The following is a 15,059-nucleotide window of genomic DNA, read 5'->3' as shown; positions in this document are numbered from 1 at the left end:
CCCTACAAACTTCACGTCATCAGACCAGCACTTTTACTGTTTCTTATAGCTGTATCCTACTACAATTACAAAATACTTCATATACTTATCTCAGATAGCCTGGGGATAGAAAACCTTGCCATCTTCTTCTGCTACAGACAATACAGTTCATACTAGCAAATTATGTTAAGCTCAGGCATAGGTTTTTGTCTTTTTTCAATCTGATAATATGATGGCTAACTGTAGTATGTTCACTTACATGAAATAAAATATTCTCACCCTTGCATTCTTCTTTCTTTTTGTTAATGCTGAGAAATAAATAAAGTTATTATTAATATAATTTTCAGACTCACTTGCAAATCAAGTGAGAGGAAAGGGGAAGGGAGGTGCTCCTGCTTGCACAATAACTCTTCCATCAATAACAAGGAGGACTTCTCTCCCCACCACTTTGAATTCAGCTTGAACAAGCACCAACTTTCTATTTTTAAATGCAAGAAAAAGGAACTGAAAACTAAGGAATGCAGCAGATGATACTGTACTAGGAATCTGCAAGAAGACTATGTTTTAGATGTTAGAAAAACAGTGAAAAGCATTACAAAATAGCATTTAGGTGAGATGCAAACATAATTTAGACACTAAACTCTTTATGGGGAAGAGTGCTTAGCAGATAGTCCCGACAAATGTCTGCCCTTCTCCTGGCTGCGTAAGGTCTGCTGAGCAAGCTGGAAAGTTAAAAGAAAACAATAATAAGAAATAATGAAGTTTCTTTTCTAGGCATGAGCCTCCTGTTTTCTTGACATAAATGCAATCGAGAATTTAGCACATTGGTGAGAACAGGTTATTACACAAGTGAAATGCAGCACACAGGACACTGAACACAAAAGGTTTGTAACCAGCATCAAGCTGGTTGGTCATGTGAAAGAGGCAGCTCTGAAGTGCTCAGCTCTTCTTTTTGCCTGCCCCAGTGTCTGCACCAATCTCCCCCTATCACTCTGCAGCCTCAGGGAGCTGAATCCTCTCAAGCATCCATTTACACAATAGGGGGGAATAAAGCCCAGTTTGGACCAGAGCCCAGCTGTCACTTTGTGAAGCTGAGAAGAGAACTAAGCGGGATTTGTGTTCTCCAGGTATTTTCCTCTGGGATCCCCTCTGTCAGAGCCATTTCATTTTGTGATTTGAGATGTATCTGAAATATGGTTTCACTCAGTAAACTCAGCTTCTATTTCCTTCCCACTCCATCACTGTCTGTGGTACCAGTCAGCTTTAGGACTTTGGGCAACTCTTGCAAGTCTTGCTCACACTAAGCTTTCCCTGAATGTCACCTGCATATCGAATAGTTATTATTAATTTATTCAATTCCTAATTTTAGTGAAATCCAGACTTTTTTTTTATTGGAAGTGTTTTTCTCTATTAATACTTCTTAACAGCCAAATCAGCAAGTTTAGCCAGTTATTGCAATAATTTTCCCTAATGGCTTATAAATAAAAGCAAAGATAGTTGCTTGACATAAGACATTTTCTGTTCAACTTCTATATATATCTCATTACTAAGTATTTAACTTCTCACTTTTTTCAATTTTGTTATCACAACTTCTTTTAATTTCACTGATGTAAATAAACAGAAGGAACAGTAGGATGTTCCTCCGTGTGCCAACACAGTTTTGCAGCGTAGTTGTACAAGAATTGCCATGCCAAGTATACCAATGAGCACCAAATGAGCTCAGAGTTTAAAAGGAGCTTTTCCAATGTAGCTTATGCTTGGCTTTGTCCTGAAACACCCTCATTAGGAGTTTCTCAGATAGATGAACATATCCTTTTTCTTGGCAAAACTATTTCAGACAAAAGTTTTCTTCCTGTTACAAGGAAGCTTATCACTAGCCTGTAGCATTGAACATCTTCACTTCGTTCAGATCTTCAAGAAGTAGTTATAAACAGCCCAATCTCAAACTGTGATCAAAGCAAGAAGTGTAACAATGCAGGAAAAAAAAGCAATTTTAGCCCTCAAAGTGAGCTTTCATAAGGCACTGAATACTGCAGATCCTGTACGATTTGCTCTTTCTTGCAGATACGTAGAGCTGTGCCATTATAGTGATAGACTGAATCAGTGGGGGTTTATCTCCATTTGTTTCTGTGATGTAAGGGTTAGAGCTTACATCTTAAAGGCCAAATTTTTAGTTGATATTTCACTACAGGTTTCTTTACACCAGTTCGCAAGTTGTCCTATGTAGTACCCTGCCAACTGAGCTGTATATAATACTAGCAAAGAATCAGAAAAAGACAAGTGGCACCACCTCTTTTTACATGGATGGACATTTCAGTTTTGGAAGTGTCTCGTTCTTCAAAGGCAGCAGTGTTTGCAATGTACGCTCTAGTTATTTCAAAATACCATGTGACAGCATATTTCCTTATTTCGAGTACAGAACTTTATCCATCAGCCCTTTAACACAGAGAAAGACGTGATACTATCCTCACTCAGAAGGATTTTATACACCAACAATCTTACAGTCCAACTTTGGTAGAGCAATGAAAATCAAGTTACATTTACAATGAGCTTCTTCAGGTTCCTAGTTTTTCTTTCCCTCGTGTATGGTTCATTACAGGCACTGGGTAAGTTTTCTGTTGGTTTTGTGCTAAACTAGGTATGAAAATGCTTCTACTTGGGCAGCTTTACAGTTTTAATGCATAGACCGATTATTTTGTATTTGTTATCAGTTTTGATACATGATCTAAAGAATATGTTGAATATCTTCCTGACAGTTCTTAATTCACAGAATAAGAAGGGAGATGTAGGGATACTGGGGAAGTGGAGGTATAAGAGCAGGATCTTTAAACTGGAAATTCTGTCTGCGGAAATATTAAATGAGATGGAACTGCATGGGAGGGTGATGAGAGATGAGGGAGCATAGAGCTCTTTCCATTTACCCTCCTCATCACACCCATGGTGCAGTGATCAGTCAAAGCATTTTGGAGCCCAAGGTATGAGAAGGAAGAGCTGGCTCCTCCTCTCCAAACTGACCAAATTAGAAGAACAGTTCTGGTCTGAAGATGTAAATCACTTATTTGGTATTGCTATAGAGAAAAAGGTAAAGCAGTAACATATGTAGAACTAAGCAGATGAATGTGTTTGCATGAATGTGAGATTGAGAGCATAGATTAGAAATTTCAGGGTAAAAGAATGCCTCCGTAGTACTATGATAGTTTAAGAAGATGAAGCATTGCTAACCTTAAAGAATCTGAGTTGAGGGTGAATCTGCAAGACCTCTCTAAGTGCAGAAATGTGCAATTGAAACCTAAAGTTTTTTCTGTGTAAATATACTCATGACAACCTGATCTGTGTTCTCTCTGGTCAACTATCCTTTTTCTTTAAATAACTAATGAAAAAATAAATTTATAAGATGAACCTATTGAAACCTACAGAATACAACATTGCAGTGAACTCATTGCTGTTGTTTTCCTGTCTTCAGGAATCACAACTTATCAGCAACTTATCATCATATAATTTGACTTTCATACAAGGTGTATATATATATTTCAAACTGTAAACACAGTATTTAAACCCCAAACCAACATTTTATTTAAAATCTCCAGCTGCAAAAGTGGAAAAAATGAAAAAGAATAAAAAAAAAAGATGGTGTGACCTCTCAGTTTAGATAGACAGACAGATATACTGACTATCTTAGATTCACTAGTAGGAAGTCAGATTTATGATTTTATGATTATTTTCATATGTCGTCTTAACCCTGTCTTTTCCCTAGATACCTTTACATTACAAGGAAACGCCAATGGACAGCCATGTGTATTCCCTTTCAAATATGAAGACAAACACTACAATGCATGCACAGATGCTGGTAGGTCAGATGGCTGGCTCTGGTGTGCAACAACTGCAGACTTTGATGCTGATAAACTGTATGGATTTTGCCCACTAAGTAAGTCCTGCATTTATTTATTAACTTGTCATGAAATGTTGTTGAGAAGAACATCTACTGAGCTGCCAAGTTCTTTATCAGCTACCAGCTGCCCAGCCTCATAACGAATCTTGTAAGAGTAGCCCAAATGAAAGTAATCTGACTGAACACTAGCTCCAGTAGCCAAGTGCTCCCTCTATAGCAAGTGGAGAAGAAGAGGTGCCTCCAGAGTGTGGTTCAGCCCCAGACAGGCTCTGACTCACCTGCTGGAGGTGGCTGTTTCTCTTTATGGACCAGAGAGCTGAGGAGCCTCTTTGATATTTCATTTTGTCTGACTTAAGTGCACAGCATGATGAGCATGAATGTAGACTGATACCTTCCTTTCAAAAAATTCCCATTGCTCTTCATTCCTCAGGCATGCCCTGTAGGTCAATTCTCACTTAAACTGCTATATAATGTTTTTTCCCTTTAACATTCATTTCTTATCTTGTTCTTGACTCCTATTGCCAACCTACACAAGAACACTACTGCTGAAATTATTATATTCTCCCATTTTTTGTACTATCTTCTGCACCAAACTTATGTTTGGATCCCTCCATCTCAGGAGGGACAACAAATTGTTTCACTCTTCTCACTAGCTGCCCTCCCAATGGCACAACAGTTTTGCAAGGTTTCATGAGTTCTTCTGCAACCAAAGACTGCAGTCGATCTGCACTTTGGTGCTACACAGACTCTGTTTATAGCTCCTTGGGCTGTGAAGGGCCAGGTTCTGCCATTTTTTTAAAGGCTACTTCTCCTGATGATGACCTAAGAGGGAGTTAATGCCCTGCAGGGATGAAGAACCTCTAGGATCATAGTTCATCTGTACACTTACTTTCCTCCTCTGACTTCACCCTAGAATCTCTTTTTTCAATCAACAGATTTGTCTGGTTTACTTATTACTACATTTTGTATAAAAGACAATTTTAAAACAAATATAGGACACCCATTCACTCCCTTATAAAACTTGGAAATTTAAAATAATAGTTTTAATTTCAAAAAAATATTACACCTTTTTTTTAATTGATGCTTAATCTGATAAAAATTTTTCTGGGGCTTTAAAACTGATGATAGCATACAGTTAATACTGTGCATTTTTAGAGATTTAGAGATTTTGCATCATTACATACTTCATTTGCTTTTAGTTGGTGCAATGTCAATTCTCTAATAGCAGTTTTTTATGTCACTTCTTCCAGATGACACAGAAAGATTTTGGACAGAAGATGTTTCAACTGGCATTCACTATCAGATAAACTCAGAATCAGCTCTAACATGGCACCAAGCAAGGAAAAGCTGTCAGCAGCAAAATGCAGAATTACTAAGCATCACAGACATTCATGAACAAGCATATATAGGAGGTAAAATGATAGAGAACAAGACCTTAAAATATGCTGCCTAGAGGTTAGGATGATGAAATTGGGTACCTTGTCTTACGACTCGGTGAAGCAGACAGTGTCAGGAGTGGTACAGTAGCTGCCAAAAGGGAAATAGTCTGAACTACCCTTCCACTTAATGGTGGTTTTTTATGAAGGCTTGGTCCCAAACCTCTACAGAGGGGGAAATGGCCCCATCCCACCTTTGTGCTCCAGGTGGGAGCCACCGCATCTTCTGCAGCTTGTCCTAGGGGGAAGGGTTTTCTCCTCTTGCCTTTGTGCTGGGGCACTCATTCCTGAGCAGGGTGATGGTCTGATCTTCAAATTTACATTTTCCCTCTATGTTTCAAGAATTATTAACCTTTCTAGGAGAACATATGATGATGGCTAGTTTGGTCATAATATAATTATATTTGCATACATAAACTCCAGACAGCTCCAGTGGATTTCAGATAAAAGTATTCTGGGATCAGGAGACTTTGAAACTACTCAAATAGAAAAAAATCTGGAAACAACTGACTGGTACACTTTCTTTGTCTTTGATATACTAGCTCCATGAAATCTGTTACAGAAATATTTTAGCACAATTCTCTAATGAAAAGTAAGGTAATTTTTACATCTTTTATGTTGTAATGAAACAAGTGAAAACTCTCATTTAAGTAGTGAAATAAGATGTTAATTTACCCTTTTAACTACTGAGCTCTTTACATATTTTATTGTTTTTTAATACGTGCACCTCAGTAATGGGGAAAGTACTAGTTTTTTGGGCTGATTTAAACTAAGAAATACAAATTTCTTACTTTTGACTTATTGTTTTTAGATGAACTTGCTAGGAATGAGAATAGGAAGATACCACTGACTTTTTTTTTCTAATTTAGAGCTAACTAAAAATTTCAGTTTTGCATTCTGGATTGGATTGAACATTTTGAATTTCAACAGTGGATGGCAATGGGCTGGGGACAGCCCTTTCAGATATTTAAACTGGGCTCCAGGTAAGAGTTGTATCTATTTTCTAATCTTTGAATAGATTCTGATAAGACATCAACTAATAAAAACTTCCCTAGCTACTTTTATTTCAGGAAAGCCCATTCTGATTTACAATAGCCAAAGATCTAGCAACAGCTGAAGATCTAGATCTTTATTTTAAGAAGTAGACTTCCAAATTGCCAAGTTCACTGTGGATATCAGCTATAGCAAGTTCTTTAAACTTTATTTTTTTCTATATATAAACAAAGGGCTTGTTTATGAAAACAGAATGTCATTTTTATATATATATATAACTCTACAGACTAGAGATCTGAATTTTTCTATAGCATGTTGCCATATAAATATAAATAAAATCTTCGAAAAGTAGTAAAATATTTAGAAAATAATGGCACTGTGTTGTCTGAAGAAGTTCTAAATATTATTGAGAGGCTTACAGAGCCAGCTCATAATTCCTCAGCAGTTCATGCAAAATTTCAGTGGATCGTCTCAAGGAAAGGAGACACAGGTGGGTTTGTGGTGCTTCTCATATATGGGGAGTTCTTCTGTTTGCTTGTTGGCTTTTTGGTCCCAGGTTTTCTTTGTGCCATGAGTATTTCAAGCCATCTCTTATTTTGGAAAAATTACAAAGTAGTAAAGGAATAATTAAACTCTCCTCAAAGTTTTCAAAAATTCTCTATCAGGCAATTTCTTTCACTGCTTATGGAGGTTTTTACACACAACAACAGAAAAGATTAAAACTATTTTATGGTAAAGTAGAATTATGAAATTCTTGAAATACGCTGGAGGGATAGTACAATTTAGAACTGAATATTTTTAAAGTTTGGAAGTTTTTGACACAGCACAGTGGTCTGTCTTAAGCTGCTCTGTCTGTGAGCATGATGTCAGGAAAAGAACCAGAAATTTGCCAGTACTGTCCTAACACAAAGTCAATGGAGAGTCATTACTTCAGTTTCAAAGCATAGACTAAAAGCAGCACCCTATAAACTACACCACCAGCTATCCCATGGGAGAGGGCTTCTTTATATTAAGCATTAAAGAAGTCAGAATAAGTTGAGGTTTCTACAGAAAATATGATGTTTTTTCTATATTTTATTTATTTTTGCTGTGATTCTATTTTCTTTCTTACTCAAAGGAAGTCCTTCTCTGCTCCCTGGGAAAATCTGTGGAGTGATGAATCCCAGAAAGAATGCTAAATGGGAAAACAAAGCATGTAACCAGAGACTCGGCTACATTTGTAAAAAGAGAAACTTCAGTTCAAAGTCTGACATCATACCCACAGGTAGGTCAGTCAAATAAAAGGAGAGATTGTTCTTTGACTCCTAGAAAGAGCAATCTGAGAAGATCTGCAAATTATAAAAGGTATGCAGCATTACTTTTCAACCAAGATTTTAGAAACCTTTGAAAAACACAGCTATACATGCACACACAGACTTTTAAATATTGCTTTTGTCCTCCCATTGTGTATTAAACATTCATAGGAGAATATTATTATTTTGTTCCATCACCCTATCATTCATTCTTGCAAGACACATAAAAGCTGCTCTGTCATGGCAACCAGTGCCAGCAATCAAATTTACATAAATACAGTATAAATTTTATGCTTCTCATTTTCTTCTCATTTGCTCCAAATAAGCAATTGCAGTTACTCTAATATTAATGCAAAAAGTCTCCTTCTGATGGCAACAGTATGCAATGCATTGGGTTCCTATGAGCAGAGCAGGAGGAGCAGCGGTATTCACACAAACTAGATTTCATCCATGGACCACCCCAACCTCAGCTTTTAATGACACAACGTGACTGTGAAGATGCCACACACAGGAGTGATTTTTGAAGAAGCTACTTTTGAAGAAGTAGTTATATTAAAGAAATTAATGAAATAATTTCAGAGAATATTTATTCCTCTATTACCCTTAAGAAGAAATACAGGACTCTATTTTTAAAGTAAGCTTAAACTAAGCTTTTAAAGATACTTAGGAATCTAAGCAATAAAAAAGCCACTGAGTTAATATGAAGACAGAACTACCAACTCTGCACTAATTTTCACTGTTTACTGACCTGGAGTTACCAAAGAATTACTTCACACTTTTCCGCATATGAAAATTATGAGTATTTGCAAGACAACATTGAACAGGAGACTGAGCCTAATGTCAGCCCCTGCATGCAGCACAGGAGGCCATCACACACTGCCTGAGCTGCTCTGTGGGGCAAAGAGGGGAGAGGCTGACATCTGCTTTTGGCCTCTCTTTCCTCCCAGAGGAAATTATTTCAAATTGCAATTATTTCAAATTGCATTTCTGTGTTTTTCAGTGATTCTCTACTTAAGGACACACCATTCTATTTTGCATATTTAGCATACTGTGCCTTAATGATATTTGTTTTTCATTTGAATGCATTTGCAATTCTAACTACAGCTTTATGTTTATTCATATAGTCCCACTTTTGTGAAGAGTGTTTGAGAGAGCTCATTCTAGTGTCCTTTATTTTCCTTTTACAAAATTGCTCTGAAAATTTGTGCTTTGGATTTAGAGGAATTGAGACCCATTAAGTGCCCAGATGGCTGGTGGCCATACATAGGGCACTGCTACAGCATTCAACGGGAACCCAAAATATGGAAAGATGCTCTAACTTCATGTAAAAAGCAAGATGGAGATTTGGCAAGTGTCCACAACATTGCTGAATACAGTTTTCTAGTATCACAGCTTGGTTACAGTGAGTATATATGTATGGGCTTGTATTGTGTTTGCTTTATCTGTGACATAAAAGCTGGGCTTCATATTAATTGTTATTGCTTTCTCTGAAATCTCACAAGTGGAAGGATCAATCTAACTTATGTTGTTATTGTTGCATAAACATAGAAGTAGATTTATATTTATCAAGAAATAATCTACATTGTAATATATTATAAAGAGGGAAAAAAAAATTGTATCCCTTACAGAGACAAATCTCTAAAAATAGCACTTTTGACATCTTTATTCTGTGTTCAATGTCTTCAGAACTTTGTTCCAAACCTAAACTTCTTGCTCAGATTAAAACTCCTTGCTGAGGCTAACCTCTTGTTATATATCCTTCTAAGAATGTAATATCTTTTCACTTCTGACTTTCCTTGGATCTGTTGTAACTAGTCCTGACACTTGCTGCCCATGCTGGACTTGGCGAACATGCCCGATGGGCCATTACAAGTCCTCTAATGCTGCCCCATTAAGGGGAAGTATTGGCAGATGTCTTCATGGCTTGGGCTCAGTATGATCTTCTGAGAGGTGGGACACTCACAGCCACTCACTGTCCTATCCTCCATGCTAGGTGCCATTTTGTGGTTCTGAATCACAGATGCTCAGAAAGTTTGCAAAAATCTTCTGCTAGCGATAAAGAGCCTTATGTTTATTTAACTCAGCATTTCTGTACAGAATCTGAGGCCTTTTCAATACAAACCATGACATAGATTACTGAAGATCTGAAGGGAAAATAGTATTTTTATTAAAGCACAAAGACCACCTCTCACATACCACATCCCAGATTTATCAGTCCCTGTTTGTTCTGCATGTGATAACATTCACTGTATTGCACAGCAGACCATAAGAAAACCTACTTCTTTTCATGATCCAGAGCCAACAGAAGAGCTATGGCTGGGTCTGAACGACCTGAAGGCTCACTTCTATTTTGAGTGGAGTGACGGGACTCCTGTGACATTCACCAAATGGCAACGCAGGCATCCCACCTACACAAATGGTCTGGAGGACTGTGTTGTTATGAAGGGGCAGGTATAACCATTTTATAGTAATGCAAACTAATAACCACATCAGTCTGAAATAATTTTCCATTATATGCTTATTCAGGAGTCATTCTATATCTTAGCTTAAAATAGTTTTCCTCATAAATTTGGCATCAACCAGAAGAGAAGTTCAGAGCAGAGGAAACCAAGGAATTAATTCACTACTTCCCATTGACAGCAGGTGCTCAGTCTTCTCCGGAAAGCAGGGCTCCATCAGGTGTAATGGTTACTTGAGAAGACAAACTCCTTCACTCTAAACCTCCCCCCTTCCTTCTTCTTCCCCCAGCTTTATATGCTGAGCATGATGTCATATGGTATGGAACGTCCCTTTGGTCAGTTAGAGTCAGCTGTTCCACTGCAATTCTTGTGCACCCCCAGCCCACTTGCTTGTGGGGTGGTGTGAGGAGCAGAAAAGGCCTTGACTCTGTGTAAGCACTGCTCAGCAGTAACTAAAACATCCCTGTATCATCAACACTGTTTCCAGCACAAATCAAGAACATATCCCCATACTGATGACTATGAAGAAAATTAACTCTATCTCAGCCAAAACAGGCACAACTACTTAGTACATTGTGTAGTTATCATAGATGTTATTTACATAGCCCATTTTCCAATCTGATAGATCATTATGTCCCTCAATGTCATGTCACTGAGACACACACAGCATTGCGACATGGAGACCGGCACTAGGTCACATTTATTCCTCTGTGACATAGAGTTCTAATGCTTACCTGCCAAATACCTGACCTAAAATCCTATAGTATTTCTGACTTCTTGGCTCACAATCTTTCTTTTCTTGCAAGGCATGGTTGTTTGACACATTCACATGCGTGTGCATGCACATACACACACTAAAAATGTCATGAATTTTAAAAGAAACAATTTGAAATGCTGTTATTGAAAGGACTGTTATATCATAGAATAATATTGATGTTTGCCAGTATTAGACATCAATAGAATTGATCCTAAACCACATTTTTATGAGGGGAAAAAGCTCTTATTTCGATTTTATTTTTACATAATTCCTTTTTTTTAAAATAAGTCAGTCATTTTCAGAGTCTTCTCCTTGATGAATAAAATAGTTAGATTTACTGCAACACATTCAGATGTGCATTACTGTAGTTTCAATGAGCTTTTTTTCCTGAAAGGTCATGAAATAATGCAGCTCTATTAGCACCAGATGAGATGTATCTTTACAAACCCTCTCATTAAATAGATAGCTATGACAGCAACTAATGCTGAGGCTTCGAGCTGTTATTTATTTCCTTCTTTAATCTCAAAATAGCATCAAATGGATCTTAAACCAATCTTGACAGAGTTGTCTATTTTTTTTTAAATAAATCTCCAGCAATAATCTCATAGCCTTCCTAGGTAACATATTTCAGTGGGCATTGTAGTAAAGAAAGAAGAAAACACTAGTTTTCTTAAGTTTACAAATGACCTCTTCTTTACATTTGTCTCTTCTCCCTGCTCTTCTAGGATGGATACTGGGTGACTGATGTTTGTGATAAGCAGCTTGGTTACATCTGTAAAAAGAAGCCTTCATCACAGTGCTCTGAAAAAGAGACAATTGAAGATCCAGGCTGCCAGAAGGTAAACGTTCTCTCATAATTTAGTTATGTTGGTAAAATTGAACCTGAATTAATTTACTGGTTCTTGCTTCTTTTAGAGTCTTTGTGTATGCATCTGCTAGAAAATCTACTTTTGAGGAAACCTAGTCTTTTCCTACTAGCAATTTACTAATATATGTACATTTTTAATTTTTGCTCTGAAAATACTCAAGAAAGTCAAGATTCATTTACATGTACATGAATACTTCCTTTCCCTCCATTGTCAGATGAGCCACCCTGTGACAAAATTACACATAACTTTTAAATCATAATTTCACCACTATTCTCTCTCTGTTCTTAGCCTAGCAATGCATGTAAAATTACCAAAACCTATTTTGTTTCTTCTCTCAGGTCTGCTGTCTAGTTAAAGCCTTTATAAAGTCTTTACTATATAAGAATGATAAACAAAAGAAAATAATTTCAAAACAGAAAACAATCAGATTTTCTGTACCATGTTCCCACTGATGGACCACTTACTTGGCCTTTGAGTGATATCAGCATGTTATTTATTGCCAAACAAGTAATTTTTCCAGAATTGACCTTTTCAGAAATTCATATCTATAGTGGACAGCAGAGATCAATCTAAGAGAAGGAAGAAGCAGGGGTGGTTTACTGCTATTCCTCCTTTCTATCCTCCCCAAAGACAAACACTGACTGGACTCCTCTTGGCTTAGAAAGTCTCCTCACCCACTGCACTTCAGAATGACAGGGGTGGCTCTGGGGAGCTGTGTTTCTAAATGAATTCATTTGCATACTGCAATATTTTGTATTTCATTATGTCATGCTCTTTAAGGTGCAGTTTGAATAAGCCCAGCCTTACAGAGCCTTGGGAAGTGATAGCAAATAGAACAGACACAATTTTTTCTGAAAAGCCATGTACATGTAAAAGAGATGAAAACCAAGATCTTAATGTCATACTTTAAGTAAAAAAGGCCTTCTGTAGAAGCAAACAGCAGCAAAAAACAGCTTTTGTTTATTAACAGGTCATCCTTGACTCATCTTGTTTTTAAGCTTAGCTGCAACAAAATTAACATTGACTCTTTATACACAAAAAAGCAGAGCTAATTTCTGTATCGAACTCTCTTTCAATTTCACATTAAGAACCTTATGTTTGTCACAGGGTTGGAAAAGATACAGTCTTCACTGTTACTTGGTAGGCTCTGCACTTGTAACATTCTCAGAAGCAAATAAGACATGTGAATGGAGCAAAGCTTATCTAGCTACGGTGGAAAGCAGGTAGGAAAAGATCTTTTTTATACTTGCAAATTGCTGCTTTTGATAGAGAAACTTGCAAAACTTCTCCATTTTTTAAGTCTTCAAAGCATTTTTTCAGCACTTTTCAAAAATGCGCCAAATAAAATTATCCATGCAGGAAAAGAAAGACTTAATGTTTTAGGGCTTTCTACTTAACCTATTTCAGCACTTTTCAAGTTTTGGGGGTGCTTGAGTTAAATAGTTTTATCTTTCAATTCCTAATTAAAACAGCCTTTATGTTATTTTTGTGTTTGGGTTTTTTTTATGTTGGAAAAGAGTTACTACAATTTTCATCTATTTACTGATGGGTGTTACCTCATTATGATAGGAAAGCTTTAACAGAAATATTTCCCTAAAATACCTTCTAAGACAAATTCTGAACAAATGTAGGAAATCTTCCCCAGGACCTGCCCCACCACAGCCATAATGTATCATATTCAACGTACCCATGTCTCAGTCAGGTTTTGCAGGCTTCATAGCCTCTGAGGTACATGACTGCCTTCAGAGGTGATGGCTAGCAAAGCTGACAGTTTGGTCCTGACACGGTGGTCTGTTTGAGGAACCTCAAAATTTTGGAAAGACAAGTAAGATATTAGAATGTCACTAGAAGCTCATGTGAGCAGTGATTTGCAACGTTTCACAGAACTGGGGGGAAAGTAGAGCCTTCAGCTGAATGGAGAAAGTTGTCCCTCACCAAATTCTTTGGACCACATTTAAAAGCCTGCTGAGATTTTGCCTGAGGAGCTTAGGGTCATGCTAGCATGATATTGATACCTCTATTTGTACCACTTCTCACTTGTGAATGAACACTGTTTTCCACTTCAGAAATGAGCAAGCCTTTCTGATTAGTTTGACGGGGCTGAGGTCTGAAAAGTATTTCTGGATTGGTCTCTCCAACACAGAGGAACGAGGGAGTTTCAGGTGGACCAGCGGTGAAAATCCTTTGTTCACACACTGGAACACAGCAATGCCAGGTAAGCTCTGCCTGGGCTCAACCCTTGTGATCAGAGTGCAGCTGCAATTCATGCAGGTTTCTGCTTTCCATCCTCTGGTGTTAAAAATTAGAGTAGGCACTCTCTGTTGTAGCTGCAGCTGTAGGTGGCCAACACCATCAGACTTTGCATTTGCCAGTGTCAGAAGCATTGTCACTGCTGAGTGTCAGGTGGTGTGTAAGTTAGTCTCCTGTGAAGTTGTACAGAAACAGATTTTTAATGGGCTATATTGCAGGTGATACTGTGCAGGAGTTAGCAAGGTCCATGGTCTCCTTTTCTTCAACTTTTTAACACCAGTAAACAACAATTTATCAGACTGAGAAAAAGTATTATGGACAGATTATTTTGACCCACAAGGCGCACATGTGAGAAATGCAAATGTCCAGATGTTTTGCACTTCAACGAAACAGATGAGCATCTGTGTGGGAACTCTTGCCTTTACACTAGCTAGTTTTGCCTTAAAACAAACTTGTACTTGATTGATATCAGCCTTATTGATATTGAATTACCTGGATATTGAGAACCTCAAAGTAGTTGACAGGCCATCTGCTACATATCCAAATAAAATCAAGTGCCATTTGCCCTGTGATTCCCTGGGGGTGGAAAGATAAGGAAGATTTCTATTATAAAGCTGCAAATCTCCGTTTTTGGCAAAGGTGTGTCTGTGAGACATTGGCTCATATCTGGACTCTGGCAGGAAGTATTAAAAATAATTTTGTATGCACGATCTGCATCTTCCTCTTTCATAATTTTCTATGAATTAAAGCAAAGGTCTCATTTCTTAGAGAACAATTAAGACCAGTTTTACTAATTTCTTTTCCTTATCACAAAGGAAAAAAGCAAGGCTGTGTTGCCATGGGAACTGGAATTGCAGCTGGATTATGGGATGTTGTTAGCTGTGAGAAGACAGCAAATTATCTTTGCAAACAGCAGGCAGCAGGAGTGCCACCTCCTGCTTCTATGGTACCAATGCCTGGAGCAGCTTGTGCCGAAGGCTGGGACGGAGCCTCCCAGGCAGACTCGTGCTTCAGAGTAAGTGTGTGTCTACCTTCACTGTGAGCCTGAGCATGGGGCAGCCCAGGGGTCGGTGCCCTGCTCGCTGCAGTCCTTGGGTACTCAGTGCTGGGTCATTTTTTGAGAATTGTCTTCTCA

The 15,059-nt window shown here is 37.8% G+C and overlaps 1 protein-coding gene across 1 annotated transcript in view; it reads left to right on the top strand.

Annotated features, from left to right (window-relative positions):
* The first annotated feature begins 2,524 nt into the window (after positions 1 to 2,524).
* Positions 2,525 to 15,059, top strand: part of LOC104538000 (macrophage mannose receptor 1-like) — a 32,927-nt gene continuing 20,392 nt past the window's right edge. The window contains exons 1-10 of the mRNA XM_010181036.1: positions 2,525 to 2,585; positions 5,119 to 5,280; positions 6,174 to 6,287; positions 7,415 to 7,561; positions 8,809 to 8,991; positions 9,886 to 10,040; positions 11,531 to 11,644; positions 12,782 to 12,897; positions 13,741 to 13,889; positions 14,740 to 14,939. Of these exons, the coding sequence (XP_010179338.1) occupies positions 2,525 to 2,585; positions 5,119 to 5,280; positions 6,174 to 6,287; positions 7,415 to 7,561; positions 8,809 to 8,991; positions 9,886 to 10,040; positions 11,531 to 11,644; positions 12,782 to 12,897; positions 13,741 to 13,889; positions 14,740 to 14,939 (1,401 nt within the window). The remainder of the gene's footprint in view (positions 2,586 to 5,118; positions 5,281 to 6,173; positions 6,288 to 7,414; positions 7,562 to 8,808; positions 8,992 to 9,885; positions 10,041 to 11,530; positions 11,645 to 12,781; positions 12,898 to 13,740; positions 13,890 to 14,739; positions 14,940 to 15,059) is intronic.

Source organism: Mesitornis unicolor, unplaced genomic scaffold (genome assembly GCF_000695765.1).
Source record: "Mesitornis unicolor isolate BGI_N332 unplaced genomic scaffold, ASM69576v1 scaffold27873, whole genome shotgun sequence".
Taxonomy (NCBI): Eukaryota; Metazoa; Chordata; class Aves; order Mesitornithiformes; family Mesitornithidae; genus Mesitornis; species Mesitornis unicolor.
Note: the sequence above shows the minus strand (reverse complement) of the source record. Positions and strands in the feature narration are given on the sequence as shown.